This window comes from Bos taurus, chromosome 23 (genome assembly GCF_002263795.3).
Source record: "Bos taurus isolate L1 Dominette 01449 registration number 42190680 breed Hereford chromosome 23, ARS-UCD2.0, whole genome shotgun sequence".
Lineage (NCBI taxonomy): Eukaryota > Metazoa > Chordata > Mammalia > Artiodactyla > Bovidae > Bos > Bos taurus.
The window spans coordinates 24,460,169-24,482,081 of NC_037350.1; the positions used below are offsets into that span (position 1 = coordinate 24,460,169).

At 44.1% G+C, this 21,913-nt stretch overlaps 1 protein-coding gene across 1 annotated transcript in view; it reads right to left on the reverse strand.

The window, feature by feature from the left end:
* PKHD1 (PKHD1 ciliary IPT domain containing fibrocystin/polyductin) overlaps window positions 1–21,913 on the reverse strand; it is a 441,675-nt gene that overhangs the window by 388,886 nt on the left and 30,876 nt on the right. Inside the window, 13 exon segments of the mRNA XM_002697311.6 lie at window positions 613–718; window positions 1,783–1,905; window positions 2,801–2,985; window positions 5,752–5,879; window positions 8,080–8,218; window positions 10,915–11,090; window positions 11,847–11,971; window positions 16,127–16,269; window positions 17,241–17,331; window positions 17,425–17,514; window positions 17,980–18,258; window positions 19,231–19,345; window positions 21,440–21,581. Coding sequence (XP_002697357.3) covers window positions 613–718; window positions 1,783–1,905; window positions 2,801–2,985; window positions 5,752–5,879; window positions 8,080–8,218; window positions 10,915–11,090; window positions 11,847–11,971; window positions 16,127–16,269; window positions 17,241–17,331; window positions 17,425–17,514; window positions 17,980–18,258; window positions 19,231–19,345; window positions 21,440–21,581 — 1,842 coding nt within the window.

Sequence of the window (21,913 nt, forward strand, 5' to 3'; positions counted from 1 at the left end):
CACTGCAGTATTCTTGCCTGGAGAATCCCCATGGACAGAGGAGCCTGGTGGCCTATAGTCCATGGGCTTACAAAGAGTTGGACACAACTGAGCAAACAAGTATACACACAGGAAATGGCAACCTACTCTAGTATTCTTGCCTAAAGAATTTCATGGACAGAGGAGCCTAACAGACTAAAGTTCATGGGGTCACAAAGAGTCAGACATGACCGAGCACACAGCATACACACATACACACGTATATATACACATAGTTTTATAGGGATGTGTGGCTTCCCTGGTGGCTCAAACAGTAAAGCATCTGCCTGCAATGCAGGAGATACAGGCTCAATCCCTGGGTCTGGAAGATCCCCTGGAGAAGGAAATGGCAAACCACTCCAGTATTGTTGCCTGGAGAATCCCATGGACTGAAGAGCCTGATGGTCTTCAGTCCATGGGGTCACAATGAGTCAGACACAACTGAGCGACTTGACTTTCACTTTATAGGTATATATACATATAAAACTGAATCGCTGAGCCATATGCCTGAAACTAACATTACATTGCAAATCAACTACACTCCAATCAAAAAATAAACTCAACGCCCATTTCAATGTCAAGTACATGTCATACCAAGGGCATACCACACCGAGTAGACCTGGGGAGTTGACCCTTCAAGGTATTGGAAGGCACAGGAACCTGAACAATAAGCTGGTATGTCATTCACTCGCACAACCACCTAGAAAAAGGCAAGAGCATTAAAATGTACACATCTCATATGCTCAAGGGTATTCCTAAAGGACATGTGAAATTTGCCCAAACTGAAATGTGTTAGTGATTCACCTACTCTTTATTTTTTCCTTCTATTTTCCAATAATAGACTCTCAGTTGTAAAGCATGACTCAACATGGTAGGCTATCTTTAAATGATGGTTAATATGCAGAAACCTAATATTTTTACAATTAGATAGGCTCAGTCTGGAGTAAATTCCCTCTCACATAGAAGTAAATTCAAACTGTGCAAGGACTTTTTAACACCTTATATTTTTTAACTTAGGACCTACTGCCTGTGAAAAGCCCTATCTTTGCTGGTAAATGCCAATATAACTAAAGATTAGAGTGGATTTGGACACTTGGGTTGGGGTCTTTTTTGTCCTAGAATGGGAAGTCCCTAAGAATAAATTATATATCTTTCCCTCTCACTGGGACTAAGGTTAATCTAATAGAACTCTACAATACTTGTAGATGAAAGTGGTGAAAAAGGTAAGACTCTCAGTCTTTGCCTATAAAATAAGGATTAAGTACACACTACATCTATGATAGTGTTTGCTTATGGCAGGAAGGGATCATGCATCAAATGTTAGCAATTGTTAATTCTTGTTTGGGTACCCAGGTATTGGTTATATTATTCTTACAGATTTTGCATTTTAAAACTGTCTCGAATGCACATGACTTATAAGAAGGGAAAGTGCAAAAGACATTTTAAAGAGAAAAGGAGGTGACTCAGCCCATTTACTTTCCAAGGCCACTGTGAGGAGGTATAAAAAGTAGGTAGCTAGAGATTCTCTATTTTGGGTGCCATAAGAGCATCAGTAATTATAACAACTGGATGTTGTGTTTACAAAGCACTTGTATTTTCAGAGTATTCTCCATACCCTGTGGAAGTAGAAAGAGCACAGCCAGGGCTGTCTCTATTTTGCAAATTAGAACACTGACCCTTGGGATTGGCCCACATCACAAATCAGGAGGGGCTGCAGTAGACTGGAAACCAGTACTTCACTTTGGGGGGCCCATCTGCTCTCACCTGAGTGTGTTGGTTGGCAGTGACCAACATGTCTCCAAATATGGGTCCAAGGAAAACACCACCATCATATACCACACGTGTGGTCACAGCAGGGTTCACTCCGGTGAGGTTTTCATTAGATACCTAAGATGGTCACATTTCTGGTGAATCCTGCCATGGAACAGAAGTCTAATCTTGCTTGAAACAAATGACAAAGGGTGTTTTCACATTCATTTACAATAATCAGATAGCTAGAAAGTGAAAATAGAGTGACACCGGGCTTGAAATCTAGAAGCCTAACAGTAAGTAGTGGTGAATGAAAGCCCCAGTAGACTAGAAGAATATTTATTTGCAAGTAGAGTTACCAAAAAATGCACACTATGCTAATCTCTCAAGTCTTGCAAGAGATTTTGTTCCCATGCGCTTTTTTTACAAGTTTACAATCCAAATACTAAAATAAGATGTCAGGAAACAAGTGCCATGAGATGACTTCCGTCATTCCTCCATCTCCACCCAAGGATTTTGTTTGAAAACCAGATGACCCACAACACCAAATAACAAGAATAAAATTTCACCTTGGATTTCACTTCATAAAACCAAATGCTAGATGATCATTAGATTATTTTTTAAAACCCTAAATATGCAAGAGCATCTGGTTTTGTCATTATCCGAAGACAGCAAATCCGTTCCTAAACTTCCTTCTGCTCTGCCATCTGCCTCCATGATAATCTAAGTCAATCACATCTGCTTAAATGATCCAATAACAGATGTAGAATAATTGTATGGTGGACACTGACCAACAATTTCTTTACCTACATCATGTTAGGAAAGGCAACATTATACTTAAATTGCTGTATCAGGAATATGAGATACAAAACATACCTTGAAACTTTCAGAAAGATCATTGAGCTCTTTTACTTGAGTATTCCAACAAATTCACAAATCATGACAGTTTTCATTCATATAATTCTGATTTTTTTTTTCACAAAATTGTTTCAGAGCACCAAGTCCATAAAGCCAAAAGGGATGCCATACATACCTTGATGAAGTTGGGCAAGTCCCCAACCCGGCTGGACCAGGAGAAGGTCCACACATGTTCATAGCAAGACTTTAGATCCTCCGTCACAGTGAAGTCACTAGCATTGAGGTACCTGGATGTGAAGTCATCAGCGCTGGTTTGTAAGAGCTTCTGGAGGTGACTGGCTGAGATGTGCACAGGGACACCTGTGGGAGAAGGTCGTGACACCGAAAATGTTCTTATTTTAGTCGCTAAGTTGTGTCCAACTCTTTCGCAACCCCATGGACTGTAGCCCGTCAGGCCCCTCTTTCCATGGAATTTCCCAAGCAAGAATCTTAGAGTGGGTTGCCATTTCCTTCAACAGGAGATCTTCTCAACCCAGGGATCAAACCCCCATCTCCTGCAGGAGGATTCTTTACTGCTGAGCTACCAGGGAAGTGCAATATAGAAAATACAGGAAACTAATTACTCCACCTTGTAGCATCTCATCATCAAGACAGCAGAATACAGGTTAAAATACCTTCACATATGCAGAGACCCTCAGGTTCAAGATGTGGCTTCAAGAGAACCCTCAGTCCAGTTACGCAATTTTTAAGGCAAGCATAAGTAGATGCTCACTTTTTATATCACAATTCCTTTAACCAGCATCATATCTCTCAAGCAGAGAACACAGTCACATCAGACAAAACTATCTCAGCTGTCAACTCAAAATGTGAATTCCAAACACTGGTAAGTCCTGAAAGTCTAATTAAATACTGAGTTTTTCCCGGGAAAAAAAAAGTGTAGCTGGCCCTGTGAATAGGGAAAAGTTGGCCACCTTCCACAAGGAGTGGAAAGGCATAAAGCAGCTGACACCTATAAAAACAGAGCCAACCAAGCTGAGGAATGTTGGCACTGAACTCTGGTTTCTCTATTAGAATTTCCTTTAAGCCCAACCACCTGCTTCCCCATCACACATCCATGCAGAGAAATAACTGCACTCTGGGCTTGTGTTTGAAAACTGTTTCATGCTTTACCTGAAGTTTCCATTTCATTAGCTACTCCAGCAACCCTTTGAGGTGGGTCATCTGGATAACCTGCTGCTGCTGCTGCTAAGTCATTTCAGTCGTGTCCCGCTCTGTGCAACCCCACAGACGGCAGGCCACCAGGCTCCCCCATCCCTGGGATTCTCCAGGCAAGAACACTGGAGTGGGTTGCCATTTCCTTCTCCAATGCATGAAAGTGAAAAGTGCAAGTGAAATCACTCAGCCATGCCCGACTCCTAGCAGCCCCATGGACTGCAGCCTACCAGGCTCCTCCGTCCCTGGGATTTTCCAGGCAAGAGTACCTAATGCCTCCTTAAGAAATGAAGAAAATGAAACCCAATGTGATTCAACAGCTCACCAAACAAGTGAGAGGGGTTTTGATTAAAACCCAGATTGCCTTGACCAACTCAAGAGATTTCCTCTTGAATCCCACACTGCCCTGGAGTGTTAATGAAATACCACTGCATTTCCAAAATGCAAACAAAACTCATCTTTTAAAAAAAAAAGATTGTCCTATATGAATACATCATTTGAGGGCCATTTCAAATGGCCAGGTGAAGGCTGGCTTATCCCCCAGTTGTTTTGCAGACAGTGATGTGAAGAGCATCAGCAACAGAAGATGATGGCAGGAAAAAAAAAAATCTCTCAACAGGTACTCTGCAGTTCCCTCATTGTGAGAAGGGAAACAGCACAGTAATGGGCTTCACAGTGGCAGAGCTCTAGAGCACTTACTCACACACTTACAGTTTCCAATAGCCTCAGGGCCATCTACTTTTCCTAAGCTGTCCTACTAGAGGAAAAACTCCATTCCTCCAGCCAAGGATGGACTTCTTTGCAAGTCCAGCATCTTTCTTCTCAGGAGGGTAGAAGATTTTTGGACCACTTGCCAACTTTTGGACAACCACTCTTACATTCTCCTGAGCCCCCAACTTCCCCTATGTTGTTACTAAATAAATATTAAAATCACTTCTAACCCTGTCCTTGATGAGATGTATATACATTGATAGTTGAAGATTTAGAAACATTTATATTCTCATTGCAGTTGAAAGCTCTTTCTACATTTAATATGGTTTCTCAGTTCAGATCAGTTGCTCAGTCGTGTCTGACTCTTTGCAACCCCATGGATACGGTTTCTAAAACACTCAACATCATGTGGGATCACTTGGGAGTTTAATTTAGAAAGGTGGTGGCTACCATGGATCTTGGTCTATGAAATTCTAGAGAAGAAGACTGAACTCTTTGAGAAGCAAATACTCAAGTTCATACCTGGACCCTGCTTCAGCTATTTGTATGAGCTTCGGGCAAGCCTGAGTAGACTGAGCTGAATGGTGGCCCTCAAAAAGATACACCCTAATTCTTGGAAACTATGATGTTATATCATAGAGCAAAGGATGTGATTAAGGATCTTGAGAAGAGGGAATCATCCCAGATTATCCAGGTGGGTCATAAATGCAGTCCTATTTATCCTTAGAGGGAGTTTGGAGACGGCAGAGGAAGAGACCATGTAACCAGGAGGCAGGGGCTGGGACGATGCACTGCACCGAGGGATGCCAACAGCCACCAGCAGCTACAGAGGCAGAAAACAGATCCTCCCCTAGGCCTGAGGAGGAAGCGTGGCCCTGCCAACAACTTGATTTTGCACTTTGGCCTCCAGAACTCTAAGAAAATACATTTCAGTCATTTTAAGCCACCAAGCTTGTATAATTTGTTATGACAGCTGTAGGAAGCTAATCCACTCAGTTTCCTCATCTGTAAAGCTGAAAGACTGGGATCATATTGACAAGGATATCCCAGATCTTTAATTTTAGAAAAGTCATTCTCAGACACTGGAAAATTAACAAAGTATGCTAACTTTAAGACTGTCACCCTATCGGCAGGATGTTGTTTGCCTGGGGATGCCACGGAAAGCTTCAACAAGAAATGCTGCACCCGTTACGGCCCCTTTACCAGGAATCGCTGTGTTAGAAAGCTGGATGCGAAAGTGTCCTCCTAAAGGTGGACTTGTCCTCTGCAGTCTCTGTGTTGTCACCTGGACCAACCGGGATCCTTCCTCTGCTCCTTCAGTGGGCACAGCGCTGCAACATGTCAGAAACAAAGCATTAACCACAAGGACCCTCGAGTAGCTGCTCCAGACAGAGCACAGCTCCATCTCAAGGACCACACAGTCTCCCACGTTTCCAGGCCATGAGCATGAGCTCCAAAATAATCCCTCTCCCACCACAGCAGAGAAAATGAAAGGTGAATATGAGGGGTCTCTAAGGGTCTTCCACTCTCCCCCTCTACTGATCCTGGGAGAACGCAGAGGCAGAGTGAAGAGTGAGGAGTGTAGCCTCCGCTGCTCTGGTCCTGATGCACAGTGGAAGGAGAAGCCTGTGCTCTCTAACTGTATCTTCACAGTCAGATGAAAGCTCACCGTGATCCACAGATCCTCTGCGCTCAGTATCCCCAGCAGAAACAGGCCACTCCATCTAGCAGAGTCCTTATCCAGCACCTGCGTGCACACTGCATACCTAATCCTGCTTTCAGTACAATAAGTGGGTCAAATAAATCATGACATACCATGCAGTGGAATACTATTCAGCCATTAAAAAGCACGCTTAATGAAATGGGGAAATATTCCATTTATACCAGTAGGTGAAAAGGACATGTTGCAAATACAGTGTCTTATCTGTTGTACCAACTTGAGGTTTAAAAAGTAAATATATATAATTAGTGTTAGTCACTCAGTTGTGTCCGATTCTTTGTGACCCCATGGACAGTCGCCTGCCAGACTCCACTGTCCTTGGAATTCTCCAGGTAAGAATACTGGAGTAGGTTGCCATTCCCTTCTCCAGGGGATCTTCCCAACCCAGGGATTGAACCTAGGTCTCTTGCACTGCAGGCGGATTCTTCATCGTCTGAGCCACCAAATATATATAAATATATAGTACATATACATGTATTTTGTGTATATATGTATATGTGTGTGTGTATATAAAAACTGCCTTGGGGAAAAGAGTATTTTAGAACATGGATTCAACGTGTTAAAAGAAAGTATCTCTGAACAGAGGGATTATGAGTGATTTGTACCTTTTCTATGTGCTTTTCTGTACTTTCCACATTTTCAACAATGAACATGTGTGATTTTGATCAGTAATATTACTTAAGTACTACGTATTGATGTGCATACTCACAAACACACAGAAACAGTTAGACTGAGGCTTATCTGGTTGGGGGCCATCCTGTGTTGTCCTGACTTTCTCAGGCTGAAGGCTTCCAGAAGGAGCTAAGGAGCCTGAGAAAACTCAGAAGGGGAGGTTGTGAGCACCTTTCTAAGTGTGGACCTAGATTATACTCCATCATTTCAGAGTTAATAACTTTGGCATTTGGAGCACAGGATCACAGGGGGCTCATCTGACGTCTCCCTCTCCATCACCAAAAGCCTTTCCCTCCTTTATTCTATTGATGACTTTTTGTCTTTTCTACCCAGAGGACCGTGAAACATTGTCAAGAAATGTGGAATATAGATTCAAGCTTTCTAACATTGATAAAAAGTCTCAAGCACGGTGTAAGTAATGAGAACTCATTTCAGAACATGTTAGATACAGGGGGAGAAAAGAAATTTTAAAGACAAGGCATCTCAGTCGTCCCCATCCTACGGGTTTTAGTGAACATTTAAAAGGACGAATTACAGCATGCATGTGTTCCAGGAGCTTGGAGGAGCCTGATTCTTAGTTACTGCTTTGTAAACTATGGCCAAGACGGTTTATTGACGAATCAACGCTTATGTGGCTCTAGTGCCATCTGGTGGTGAGCTTTCAGAACTGGCTGGTTTTGTTCCTTTGTCTATGAATTGTACTTCCTTTTGCCTCAAAGAATTCTAGTAAAATTTATATATTAATCTTATTAATGGAATGGAAGAAGAGTAGCAAGAAGAAAACAGTGGTAATGTGAACCTCTGAAAAGCATAAAAATACATCTACTTGTAAAGTAATTAACTAGGAACTAGCCCCCAGATCAACAGAATCAGCATTGCCTGGGAACTCATTAGAAAAGCAAATTATCAGGCCCTGCCACCAAGCCTACTGAATTAGGATGGTGTGGTTAGGGCACAGCAACTTGTGTTTTAACACAACCTTCAGGTAAGTCTGATGCAGCATTCTTAACACTGAGAACTATTGCTGTAAGCAGCAAGGCAGGTAAAATTTCCTGATTGATAAAAAGTCTCACTGCTGTGACTCCTAAGGCCAGTTAGCAATTTTAAGGAGGGACAGGTGACCAAAGATGGTTCCCTACCTTGCAGTGATGAGCGGGAGCTCCAGGCCACACCCTGCCAACCAGGAGGTCACACTGTAGACGGGAGGTGATCCCACTACTGAGAGCAATTCTAGCAGATTCCCGCCAGGGCGAGCTGTACCAGTGTCTGCCTGAGAAACTGGAGACCGAGGAGCCAAACGTCATCAAGTAAATCAAGATGGAAGACCTGCTGGGTGGATGATCCCTGCTGGAGGGTCTGAGTCACTCACATCTCAGCACACCATGAAAACAGAGATTCCCACCTACCTGCTGCCATGAGGAGAAAAGGAAGAGGGAGGAATTCAGTTGCCAAAAGAAAATGCAAGGTCATGATATAAGAAGACGATGACTAATTCCACAGCAAACTTCAGTAAGCCCCAAGCCAACCAATCATCATTCCCTGTTCCGTTGGAGGTCCCCTGCCGCCACACACACGTGCAAACACACAGCTCATCTGTGGCGGTGTGCACTGCCCCTCTCTTCCTCCTTTCCTTCTCCAAGTCCCGGCAGCTCCAGCAATGCAAGATGATCCCCTCAGGAACACGGAACACACAAGGCAGATCCTAGAGATACTTGAGTTTTATCCACTGCATGGTGTCACCATGTGTACAGACACAGGGCAAGCATTTAAGACAGACCATTTTGCAAATCCTGATTTTCCACTTCTACTGGGTGACCATTTGGCTAATCACCATACCCCTGTAAGACTCTTTTCTCATTGCTAAAGTGGGACTCATGATAGACATCAGTCTGCATTTTGGCAGGGAGAGTTTACTGAGATGGCAGGTTTAAAGGGCCAGCGTAATATCCTCTTTCCCTTCTATTAGGCACCATGTAAATGCAGTTTCTTTCCCAAGTCTGTGCCATCGAGACAGCAAACAGTTGAAAAGCAGCATCCTTGCAGGCCCAGTGCTGAGCACAACACCAGGCACAGAGCCAGTGCTCGATAAAAGTTCATCTGCTCTACTGAGTATGGAGTCATTAAAAATGGCTCTGGTGCCAGTGATCTCTAGGTTTCAATGTCCCCCACATCCCCAAAGATTTGAGGCAAGACACTCAGCACCCTCTTAGCTTTGGTTTCTTAATCTATAGAGTGGGGATCATAGGGCCATCTTAGGGGTTCTGAGAATTAAATGAGAAGTATTTGGTAGCTACCACTAAATAAAAAGAAATTTCATAGAGGACATTAGGTGGGAGAATATAATCAAATATTAAGCTGATCAGATAAATGTCAGCCAATTAAATATGAATATGGAGCCCAAGTATGTCGTTTATGTTACTATTAAATAATCCTCATAGAAAAATTGTTGCCAGCAGGATGACTGAACCAAGTGGGAAGCAGATTGTTATACCCAAGCCACCTCCTGCCTTTCTTATCTCTGCCCTCTGCCTCCCTGCTCCCCTCCCCACCTCACCCCTACATGGCTCCAGATGCTGGAGCATTTGGGTGCATAGTGGTGATGGCCGTAAGAAAGAGTTGGGATCCTGGGCATTGAGAGTTTGGAGAGGAGGAAGGGAAATGATACCAATTATCTAGTCCTGAGTTTCCCAGTTAGTGGGTTCAAGTGTATGAAATATTGATCCCATTAGCCCTCTGGGAATCTGTGCAGAATTTGGGGTCACCAAAGGCCCCAGCCAGTCTTGGGCACCAAGGAATTCAGACAGTTATCCCAGCACACTATTTGAATATTATTTTCTGTGTGTCAGAACATGGAATTTGAAGTCAGCGATGCCAGATGCCCAAAACACTCAAATCACTGGAACAGGTAAAAGATGGAATTCTGAAGAGCATCAAAAATGATGCAATTTCAGGGCTTGAAAGAGAGTTCTCTTACCCCTCACCCCCAAGTTCCCTGCCCCTTAGCTCTGCAACTTTCAGGTAAAAGACTAAAAGTTGCACAACTTGAAAATCAGAACGCAAATGACCATTCCATCCTTTTCTCCTTGAAGAGAGAAAGAGAAGCTATGAGAAGCAGGAAAGCCAGAGTCACAAGGGATTTGATGGAAGAGGGAGAGTGAACAAGTTGGAAACCTAGAGGCCCTAGGAGCAAACCACACCACCCCTCTGGCCTTCTGTCCCTGGCATGTGTGTCACACGTGGCCTCGGGGGAACCCTTGGTGAGCACCTTGCCCTTAAGACAAACAAAGCCAGCTGAGATCAAGGGACTTTGTGCAGAAGGGGCCAGGCCTGAGCTCTGAGTGATGCGTGGGAGCAATCAGATGGGCAGAAAGACAAAGCTATTCTCATGAGGATGTGATGACTCTCTAACACCAAGTTGGCCCTAAGGGTTGTAAAATCAGACTTGTGGCCCATTTCAGGGCCAATGATGGTCTGTTCCTCACAGCACCTTTATGACAGATATTAACAGATGGAGGGGGAGAAATCCTGCCAGCCTGACAATAGTAATGATAATAGTAGTAATAACTGATCATATTTACTGAGCACCTACTACAGTCAGGACCCATGATGAGTGCTTTACATCACACTTCAGTTAATCTTCACAGTAATCCCATGGGGTAGAGGCCTCATTATGCCATTTTATAGATGAGAAAACCAAGGCCTCTCAGCCAGAAAGTGGTAAAATTGGGATAAGATGACAGGCACCCAAAGCAAGAGCAAACATTGGGGTAAATAACAGAAAACAGAAGGAACTTGCTAGAGGGATATAAAAGCCAAAGACACACAATCACGACTTCATCTTCTCCCTGGGATCGAGGCGGAAAGATGGAGAATCATCTGTTCTCTCTCCATTAAAAGAGAAGCAGCCCCTCCAGAAAAGCCTGAGGACCCTATCTGATGGATAGTTCATAGAGGAGAGTAGATCTGATAATCACCTGTTAGGTTTGTGTCTGCAATAATAATCTCATCCACATAGAACATGCCCATCTCTGGAGACAGAGGGAGGAGGTCAATCTGATGAACCAGCACTGGGGAATTTGCAGGAGGCAGCTGGAGATGCGAGGCGTGATGCACACACATCTTCCAGAGGTCGGTGCAGGTGAACTGCCAGCTGAACACAAGCACAGAGCAGACACGGGCCTCCCGTGAGCACCACTGTCCTCTCACCTGAGAGCCCCAGTTCCCCAACCTGGGCCCGAAGACCATGCAGCTGGGAGACCACACAGTCCTGGTTGCCATGGTACCAGCATCCCACCCAAAATGGGTTCAACTTGGCTGGGACACAACACCAGTGAGTCATGTTTAAGTCCACCATCCATTCATAACAATGTCAGCAGTACTTTCAAATTACAATACAATTGTGTGTCTTAAGCAGATCACATGTTAGGCTCTAACCACAGAGATGATTAGTGGTCTCTAAAACCTAAGACTCACTTAGGTTTAAAACCACTTACAAAACCCCTGAGAGATGTGGAAAGAGTGCTGAATCAAGGGATCAAAATGCCTGAATCATATTCCAGCATCTTTGTTCACTTGCTGAATGAATGTCAGTGAATCACACATTCTCTGGGCCCCGATTTTTCTCATCTGTAATGTCAAGGAATGTTCCATAAAATCTCTTCCACATATGATGGTCTTTGACTCTATGCCTATGAGAAATGTCAGACTCCTTATATATGTAACGACTAACTGCTCTTAAATCAAACTTCTTTGCCAAATAAAACATGTTCAGAGCTGAAATTATTGTCCGAGACCCCACTATCAGACAATACCTCCCATGAATCACTGTCCCCAGGATAGTTAGCCATACCATCTGGCAGAATTCCCACCACACCTGCCCACAGACAAGCTACCTGTGGGTACCTACTTAGGACTGGTCCCCAGGAGACTCCAGTCACACGTGATGTTCTTAACAGGGTTTTGAAGGCCAATTGTGAAGGACACAGTCATCTTCAGGGTTGTATTCTCATGGCCTCTGTATGCAAGGCACAACTAGAGACACAAAACAAGAGCTTCAGCTCTGTCACTAAGAAGCAGCTGTTCAAGTAATGTTTATTGAGGACAATCCACCCCCTAGAACCAACCTAGAGACAGCCAGACCATGCCTGCCCTCCTAGACCTTACCTTGCTGCTGCTGCTGCTGCTGCTGCTAAGTCGCTTCCGTCGTGTCCGACTCTGTGCGACCCCATAGACGGAAGCCCACCAGGCTCCCCCGTCCCTGGGATTCTCCAGGCAAGAACACTGGAGTGGGTTGCCATTTCCTTCTCCAACGCATGAAAGTGAAAAGTGAAAGGGAAGTCGCTCAGTCGTTTCCGACTCTGTGCGACCCCATGGACTGCAGCCCACCAGGCTCCTCCATCCATGGGATTTTCCAGGCAAGAGTACTGGAGTGGGGTGCCATTGCCTTCTCCGGATCTTACCTTAGTTTAGAGCAAATTGCTATTTATCCAACAGAGAGTTATTCAATGCCTAGCACTGTGTGTGGCTGTGAGGATTTTTTATCTCAATTAGAGATCTCAATTAGAAATCCCTTGTTGTGACCCAGATACCTGTGCAACCTCAAGCAAGGCACTGAACCTGTCTGAGCCTCACTCCTTAACCTGAACTCACCAGCATCCTTGGCTTCTAATTCAGAGTTAAGTAAAATCGTTTGGCAGGATTTTTCAACTGTGGCACTATTGACATTTAGGACTGGGACTTTTCTGTGAGTGCTTTTCTTACACTGTGCATTGCAGAACGTGTAGCAACTTTCCTAGAATCTACCCACTGGATGGCACTAACACTTCCCTGGTTGTGATGACCAAAAATGCCTCTCAGTTCAGTTCAGTTCAGTCGCTCAGTCGTGTCCAACTCTTTGCGACCCCATGAATCGCAGCACGCCAGGCCTCCCTGTCCATCACCAACTCCCAGAGTTCACCCAGACTCACATCCATTGAGTCAGTGATGCCATCCAGCCATCTCATCCTCTGTCGTCCCCTTCTCCTCCTGCCCCCAATCCCTCCCAGCATCAGAGTCTTTTCCAATGAGTCAACTCTTCGCATGAAGTGGCCAAAGTACTGGAGTTTCAGCTGTAGCATCATTCCTTCCAAAGAAATCCCAGGGCTGATCTCCATCAGAATGGACTGATTGGATCTCCTTGCAGTCCAAGGGACTCTCAAGAGTCTTCTCCAACACCACAGTTTAAAAGCATCAATTCTTCGGCACTCAGCCTTCTTCACAGTCCAACTCTCACATCCATACATGACCACAGGAAAAACCAGAGCCTTGACTAGACAGACCTTTCTTGGCAAAGTAATGTCTCTGCTTTTTAATATGCTGTCTAGGTTGGTCATAACTTTCCTTCCAAGGAGTAAGCGTCTTTTAATTTCATGGCTGCAGTCACCATCTGCAGTGATTTTGGAGCCCCAAAAAATGAAGTCTGACACTGTTTCCACTGTTTCCCTATCTATTTCCCATGAAGTGATGGGACCGGATGCCATGATCTTCATTTTCTGAATATTGAGCTTTAAGCCAACTTTTTTGCTCTCCTCTTTCACTTTCCTCAAGAGGCTTTTTAGTTCCTCTTCACTTTCTGCCATAAGGGTGGTGTCATCTGCATATCTGAGGTTATTGATATTTCTCCTGGCAATCTTGATTCCAGCTTGTGCTTCTTCCAGCCCAGCGTTTCTCATGATGTACTCTGCATGTAAGTTAAATAAGCAGGGTGACAATATACAGCCTTGACATACTCCTTTTCCTATTTGGAACCAGTCTGTTGTTCTATGTCCAGTTCTAACTGTTGCTTCCTGACCTGCATACAGGTTTCTCAAGAGGCAGGTCAGGTGGTCTGGTATTCCCATCTCTTTCAGAATTTTCCACAGTTTATTGTGATCCACACAGTCAAAGGCTTTGGCATAGTCAATAAAGCAGAAATAGATGTTTTTCTGGAACTCTCTTGCTTTTTCCATGATCCAGCGGATATTGGCAATTTGATCTCTGGTTCCTCTGCCTTTTCTAAAACCAGCTTGAACATCGGGAAGTTCACGGTTCACGTATTGCTGAAGCCTGGCTTGGAGAATTTTGAGCATTACTTTACTAGCATGTGAGATGAGTGCAATTGTGCGGTAGTTTGAGCATTCTTTGGCATTGCCTTTCTTTGGGATTGAAATGAAAACTGACCTTTTCCAGTCCTGTGGCCACTGCTGAGTTTTCCAAATTTGCTGGCAGATTGAGTGCAGCACTTTCACAGCATCATCTTTCAGGATTTGAAAGAGCTCAACTGGAATTCCATCACCTCCACTAGCTTTGTTCATAGTGATGCTTTCTAAGGCCCACTTGACTTCACATTCCAGGATGTCTGGCTCTAGGTGAGTGATCACACCATCGTGATTATCTGGGTCGTGAAGATCTCTTTTGTACAGTTCTTCTGTGTATTCCTGCCACCTCTTCTTAATATCTTCTGCTTCTGTTAGGTCCATACCATTTCTGTCCTTTATCGAGCCCATCTTTGCATGAAATGTTCCCTTGATATCTCTAATTTTCTTGAAGAGATTTCTAGTCTTTCCCATTCTGTTGTTTTCCTCTATTCCTTTGCATTGATCACTGCGGAAGGCTTTCTTATCTCTTCTTGCTATTCTTTGGAACTCTGCATTCAGATGCTTATATCTTTCCTTTTCTCCTTTGCTTTTCACTTCTCTTCTTTTCACAGGTATTTGTAAGGCCTCCCCAGACAGCCATTTTGCTTTTTTGCATTTCTTTTCCATGGGGATGGTCTTGATCCCTGTCTCCTGTACAATGTCACGAAACTCATTCCATAGTTCATCAGGTACTCTATCTATCAGATCTAGGCCCTTAAATCTATTTCTCACTTCCACTGTATAATCATAAGGGATTTGATTTAGGTCATACCTGAATGGTCTAGTGGTTTTCCCTACTTTCTTCAATTTCAGTCTGAATTTGGCAATAAGGAGTTCATGATCTGAGCCACAGTCAGCTCCTGGTCTTGTTTTTGTTGACTGTATAGAGCTTCTCCATCTTTGGCTGCAAAGAATATAATCAATCTGATTTCAGTGTTGACCATCTGGTGATGTCCATGTATAGAGTCTTCTCTTGTGTTGTTGGAAGAGGGTGTTTGTTATGACCAGTGCATTTTCTTGGCAAAACTCTATTAGTCTTTGCCCTGTTTCATTCCATATTCCAAGGCCTCTAGTGTGAGCTAAATCCCCACCACCACCTGCTGGGTGCCTGTGCTATAGAAGAAAGGCTGGAAGTTGGGTGTTGTCCTTTCCTGAACCGTTTAGTCCCAGCTCCCACTCTTTTTTGACTCAGAAAGGACTTGAAACCACTGCCGTGAGCTCAGTTATCCCAGGAAGGTTCACACTGGTTCCCAAAGAGCAGAGCTATTGACGCAAAGGATATGAGGTACTGGAGGAATGTGTCAGTCCATCCATCAATAATAACAGTAACTATAATAAATAATAACTAGCTTTAAACAAGTCCTAGCCGCTGCCCAAGCACTTTACTGGATTACCTCATACACTCTTCCTCCATAGCTTGAGAGGCAGACCTGTTATCACCCATTTCTCAGATGAATAAACTAAGATAAAACAAGAGGGCATGCAGGGTATAGAGTCAGAATTAAAAACCAGGGAGTCTGAGTGGAGAGTCTGCTCTCATACCTGGAGACCAAAGAAAACACTGAAGCATATGGAAACTTCCATGTCGTCATTGTTGTTGTTTTGTCATTAATCCAACTCCAACTCTTTGCAACTCCATGGACTATAGCCCTCCAGGCTCCTCTGTCCATGGGACTCTCCAGGCAAGAATACTGGAGCGGGCTTCCATTTCCTCCTCCAAGGGATCTTCCCAACCCAGGGATCAAATCCACGTCTCCTGCATTGGCAGGTGGATTCTTTACCACTAAGCCACCTAGAAAGCCCAGAAGCTTCCATAGGTCTCAGTTATTACAAAGGCATTTCTATGCAGCAACTAGCTAACGGAGGACCCAAGGTGTCCATTCACACCCAAAACCTAGCACCTCAGCCTGAAACAGCTTGTGAGTCATGGTAACCACTCCCTTGTGCTTCTGTTTCTCCACTGTCCACCCCAGAGAACAATTTCAACCCCTCCCTACCCACCTGGCCTGCAAACACCATGGCTGCTACTTACGTGTGTGTACTGATCTAGCCGGTAGACTTTCTGAACAGCTGGAGGTGTCAGGACAAGGTGTCGAGGCTGATGGAGACTGAACCTCCCACAGAAGGGCTCTGTCCCACTGGTGAGGTGCCCATCAGAGGTGGAACCTTCTAACCCTGGATGAAGTTCAGATAAAATAGGAAGACAGGAGTAATTATCAAACAGAGCTCCACAACATGTCTGCAGGGAATGGGTTATGGGTTCTCCATGACATCGGCCTCTTAGTCCTTGGGCAAGCCGGGCAGGGCTCGGGGTGGCCAGCACCCTCCAGCTCGAAGGCTCCACCTATGAGAAATACATTATGTCTGCTCCAGAGCATTAAAAATCTATTATCATTTTCTATGTGTACCACACACACAAAAAAAAATATTGAGAAGCAAAGAGGTAAGGTGTGTTGACTGCAACTTAGCTCACCTTACGATTTCTAAAACATATCCTCACATATTTGGAATATGTTAGACTACCGTCTTCGGCTTCCCAAGTGGTAAAGAACCCATCTGCCAATGCAGAAGACATAAGAGACTCGGTTCAATAGGTCGGTTGGGAAGATCCCCGGCATAGGAAACTGCAACCCACTCCAGTATTCTTGGCTGGAGAATCCCACAGACAGAGGAGCCTGGCGGGCTTCAGTTCATAGGGTCACAAAGAGTCAGACACGACTGACACAAGATACTATGCACAGCACAGACTACTGCATTATGTAAGAATTCCTTTGAGATATGATTTGAGTTAAACAAGATTTGCACTGTTCTGCTATGTCTCTCCTATATCGGTTGCTCTTTCCCACATGTGGCATGAGATGCAGTTCCTGAGCCTAAGTCACCAGCATCCTTCGTTTCCAACTCTCTGCTCCCCTGACAGCACAGAAGGGATGTCTTTTCTTTCTCTGATTCCCACACCAAGCAGCTCCCTCCCAAACATGCAGCCTCTCTCTTAAACACTGTGTCCAAATCCAGTTTCCATTGAAATGAACAGAGTGACCTTGGAGATGAAATGAAGATTGTTCCCTGTTTACATTAAAAAAGAGAGAGAGAGAGAAGATAAGCGTGAAGAAGAAGGTCAGAATTTGTCAAACCAGGAATCGTACCTTGTTCAAATCCCAGCCAGAGTAAGATGTTCGCTGAAAGGGGTTCCAGTTTGCATTTGACTGCAAGTAACTCCTCAATGGCTGTTTGAATCTGTTAATAAGAAAAATGACCAGGAGCTCATGCCATGGATGTAAAGACTACCTCTAGTTCCCCCACCTCTCCCTATGTGAATAAAATGCCCACCTGATGGGCTGTGGCATTTGCAGGGATTGGCTGACTAGAAACGTTGTCCCAGGTAAGGAAGAAGTTCCCCGTGCCAGACAGAGTCAGCATCTATAAAGTCAAGAGAGACAGAATTAAAGAATATGTGCTCATTGAGCCAAAAAGACAGTCTAGGAACATAAGACATACTTCCCTGACTTGCTATAGACAGTACACCAGGAAACAGGACCTAAGTGGGTCAAAGAGCTATGAAATCACGCATGTATACACTCACAGGCATGCAGACATGGGCGTGAGTGTTAGGAGGACCTTATTTCCTCTCTGAGGAATACGTTTCCAAAGGAAGATTTACCAGGACTTTGGTACCCAAAACTAAGTCCATGAATCAGGGCGTCACAACAGTAAGACTCCTTTTAAAAAAAATCCTCTCAACTCTATTGGATGGATGTCCAATCTCTTTTGTAGGAGAGTTATCATTATGGCTCAAGTCTCCTGGCTCCCAGCCAGCCAGCACTAAATTCCTTGCAGAGTTCAGCCCCTGAATCTAACCCCATGGGACAAAAAACACAGGCAGACCTGGATTTCCGGAAGTCTCTGGGCCCAAGCTCGGATCTGATGCTTCTCCCGGAGGTATGTGCTGACCACGTCAGGATTCAGCCAGGTGTTGTGGATCTGGACACCAATTCTCACCCCACTGCTGGGGGCTCTCCCTCGATGCTCTGCTTCCAGGTAGTACCTGGCTCCCCCAAGCAGCTCCAGCTTGGGGGTCTTCTGTTGCTGGGTCTTGTCACTCCCATTCTGCTCCCAGGAGTCAAACCAGTCGGCAGTGCCCACCCTGATAGAGGCCATTTTCACCTGCACCCCAGTAAACACATCAGGACCGATACTGTGAAGCTTCTGGGCTTCTCTTTCTCAAACAAAAAGCATCTAGACATCTACTAACAAGGGACTTGGGGGCTGTTCTGCCTTTTCCAACAAGTTAGCCTAAACTTTCTAGGACTATTCTATGCATGCCTCTCCAGTCATCTCTCTCTCTCTCTCTCTCTCTCTGTCTAAATCACATAGTATTCAGATGAGATGGATGGGCCATGTGTAAACCTGGAAGAGCCAACCTGAAACCCTAACTTTACGTGATGCTGTGGGTAAAATCATATGACACCCTTTGAGAAATCTAAACGACTTGACCACATCAAAATCTATGATGCTTCTCCACCCAACCAGCAAAGTAATTTCATAGAAGCATATTCATCATTTGAGAGAAAATACTGTGTTTCTTTGACAATGGCATTAAGGAATTTTGGTTGTTTGCTAAAACACTTATTTTATCCTTCAAAACTGGCCAGAAAATTCCTGCATAAAACTAGCTACATCCACACCCAGAATCAGTCGTAAAAACAAATTCTGAGTCAGACAAATCTGGATTTGAATTCTTAATGTGCCTCTTTATCACCCCAGTGGCCCTGGATTGGTCATACAAGCCTTCTAAGCCTCATTGTCCTCATCTGGAAAATGGAGATAAAGAGACATAGCTCACAAGATGCTGTGAAGTTTAGAAACAAGGTATGTAGCATAATGACCAGCAAGCTCTGTTTCAAAAAGTAAAATCATGTAGATTATATCTCAACTTTTTAACATTTCTAATTTTAAAAAACCCACACACACACATGAACGCACCAAAAAAAATTAAAGTCTCTGGTTGCTTAACAGTGTGTTACAACTATCAGTAGACCATGAAAGCCTTCATTTTGACTTCCTGCTTTTTTTTTTTTTTTTCCACGAGTGAGGGACTGGGGACAAGAAGAAGGAAAACAAGAAGGTGGTGAATACCTTGGTCCTCAGGTCCTCCGACCAACTGAAATACAGAGAGGCCTGGTTGTCAGCCTGGATCCAGAAAGTGTAATTATTTGTCTCTGGGGCCACAAAGAACCCACTGAGCCGTGCTCTGGAAAGCAGAGGAACACAGAGAAAGACGTGAGGGCAGCCAAGCCCGGTATCACTGACCCAACTACGGTGCCCTTGGGTTTGTTTGTCTTTATGTTAATGAGGAGGAAACACTTGACTCTTACGCCTGTGACTGGCCAGAGCCCTCTGGATGCATCTCTTCCTGTGATGCCTGCCTGGCTCAATATCTCAGCCCATCACTTCGAACTGGCACGACTCCCCAGGCAGTTTGCATCATCTTTGGGAAAAGATGCTGTAGCCACAGCATAGGGTCACCTGGGGGCTTAGCTGAGATCACTTGCCAAACATGGCCAGTACAGGGTCTGGCACATGGTAAGCATTCAGTCAATAGTAAATCTCATTCTCATTATTAGAAATAGAGATCTTCAATCAGAGTTTTCTCTGATTTGATCTACATATGAAGAATACAGAGAATATTTTCTGAGAATAGTTTTGAAAATAACTAAAGTTCCATCATTATCATACTAATAAGTATTCCAATTTTTATTTTAAATTTTTGAATTTTACAGAAACGAATGCCAGAAAGAATAGAAAGAGTTGCTCTCTGGTTTGGGGATCCTTGAAATGGCAGAGAGAAACCTACAGGTCATACCAAATAATCAAAATGTTCTTTTATCTATTGAGGTGGGACTCTCCTTGACGCCCCCACACACACTGAATATAGCTGAAAGATTTTCTTTGGAACATTACTTATGGTCCTCAGAAACTATGACAAAGCTGCAGTACTAGGTGCCACCAAACACACACACACACTATTTATTGCCACTTTAAAACCATATACTGGTGGTTAGATATCTAATTAGTACGACTTTCAAGACAATAGAAACTTAACTCTGATCAGATTTCCTTCCCAACTTGGTTCCTTCAATGTCTGAAATTCAATGAACAGAGAACAAAGCCTTCCTTTTCACAACTGAATTAACCTTTAAAATGGCCAAGAGACTCCCCTAGTGGTCCAGTGGTTAAGACTGCACTTCCACTGCAGGGGACATGGGTTTGATCCCTGGTTGAGGAACTAAGATCCCACATGCTATGCAGCACAGCCAAAAGAAATCAGTAGAAGAGTCAAATCCTTGAAAGTGGTTACAGATGGACGAGAATTCACCCGCCTGCAAATGCAGGAGATGTAAGAGACACAGGTTCGATTTCTGGGTGGGAAAGATCCCCTGGAGGGGGACATGGCAACCCACTCCAATATTCTTGCCTGGAGAATCCCATGGACAGAGGAGCCTGACAGGCTACAGTCCATAGGGTCACAAAGATTTGGACATGACTAAAGTGACTTAGCACAGAATTCAGATACAGGAGTCATAACCAACCTCTCTGAGGAGAGTTTCAAAAAAAGAAGAGATCCATCACACCTAAAGGATATAGACCCCTATATACAAGCTTAGAGCACACTATGTCTCCACAGTTCTCTTATTTTCTACATTTTTAAGCCCACATTAAAATAATGAGAAATTCTGGCCACATCCTTGAAGGGATTAAAAAGACAAATCTAAACAGGGAAACTTCACCACACTGCAGTCACTGCTGTAGAAAACAATGTCTCCCGAGCCCACAGGAGCTTACCCCTGCTCTACACCAGCCATCTGGTTGACCTACAGCACTGGATAATTGTTCCCACAGAGCTGTTGGCTGCTCAGCCTCTGCTCCCTCATATGCCCAAAGGGCAACTGTTTGAGTCTTTCTTTAGCATCATCCAGATATTGGTTTTATCTCTTAACCACATTCCTACAGGAAGTTTTGCCCTGCTCTTTACCAAGCTTCCAAGCCTACCCAGCTAAATATTCTGATGAATAGTCCTCCCCAAAGCAGATTTCAAACTAAGCTGTACAACATACGTATTTTACTCATTGATCAAAATTTAGCATGTACACATAAAGGGCCTGTGGTCCATGAACATGGTCCATGAACATGGCTGAAAACAGTGATCAAACTTTGTGACTGCTGAGTTAGTAGATATTTTACATTTTCCCCCAGAAATCTCATTGCTTACTCATCTGTCTCCTAGCCTCACCCAGGCCAGTAGATTCACTTGTGATCTGGACATCCACTTTTCCTACAAACATACCTGAAAGGTTGCCCTTCCTTTGACCAAAATCCAGATGGTGAACTGGCATTAGGGACGATCTGCCAACTGTACCCAGGGGTGGCTTCAGTCAGGTCCAAGTCCTCAGAAGCATCTCCAACTTCAAAGAGAAGCCCTCGATTGCCTGAAAGACACGTATGCCTCATAAACATCAGAGGGGGATTCTGCCCCAAGCGGGGGAACTTCTTGACTACAGATTCAGGATGAAGATGATACGGGAACAATTTAGAAGGTGAGTCAACTGAGACCCAGATGGAGTAATCATGTGAGACATTGTAAAGACTGTATATAGAGCTGATTCACTTTGGTGTACAGCAGAAACTTATACAATATTGTAAAGCAACTTTATCCTAATAAATTTAAGTGAAAGAATACCCCCCAAAATAAATAAAGATAATACAAATGTTCTAGAAGGTGGAAACTACTGCTAGGTGTAAGAATTCAGCCTCTGAGAAA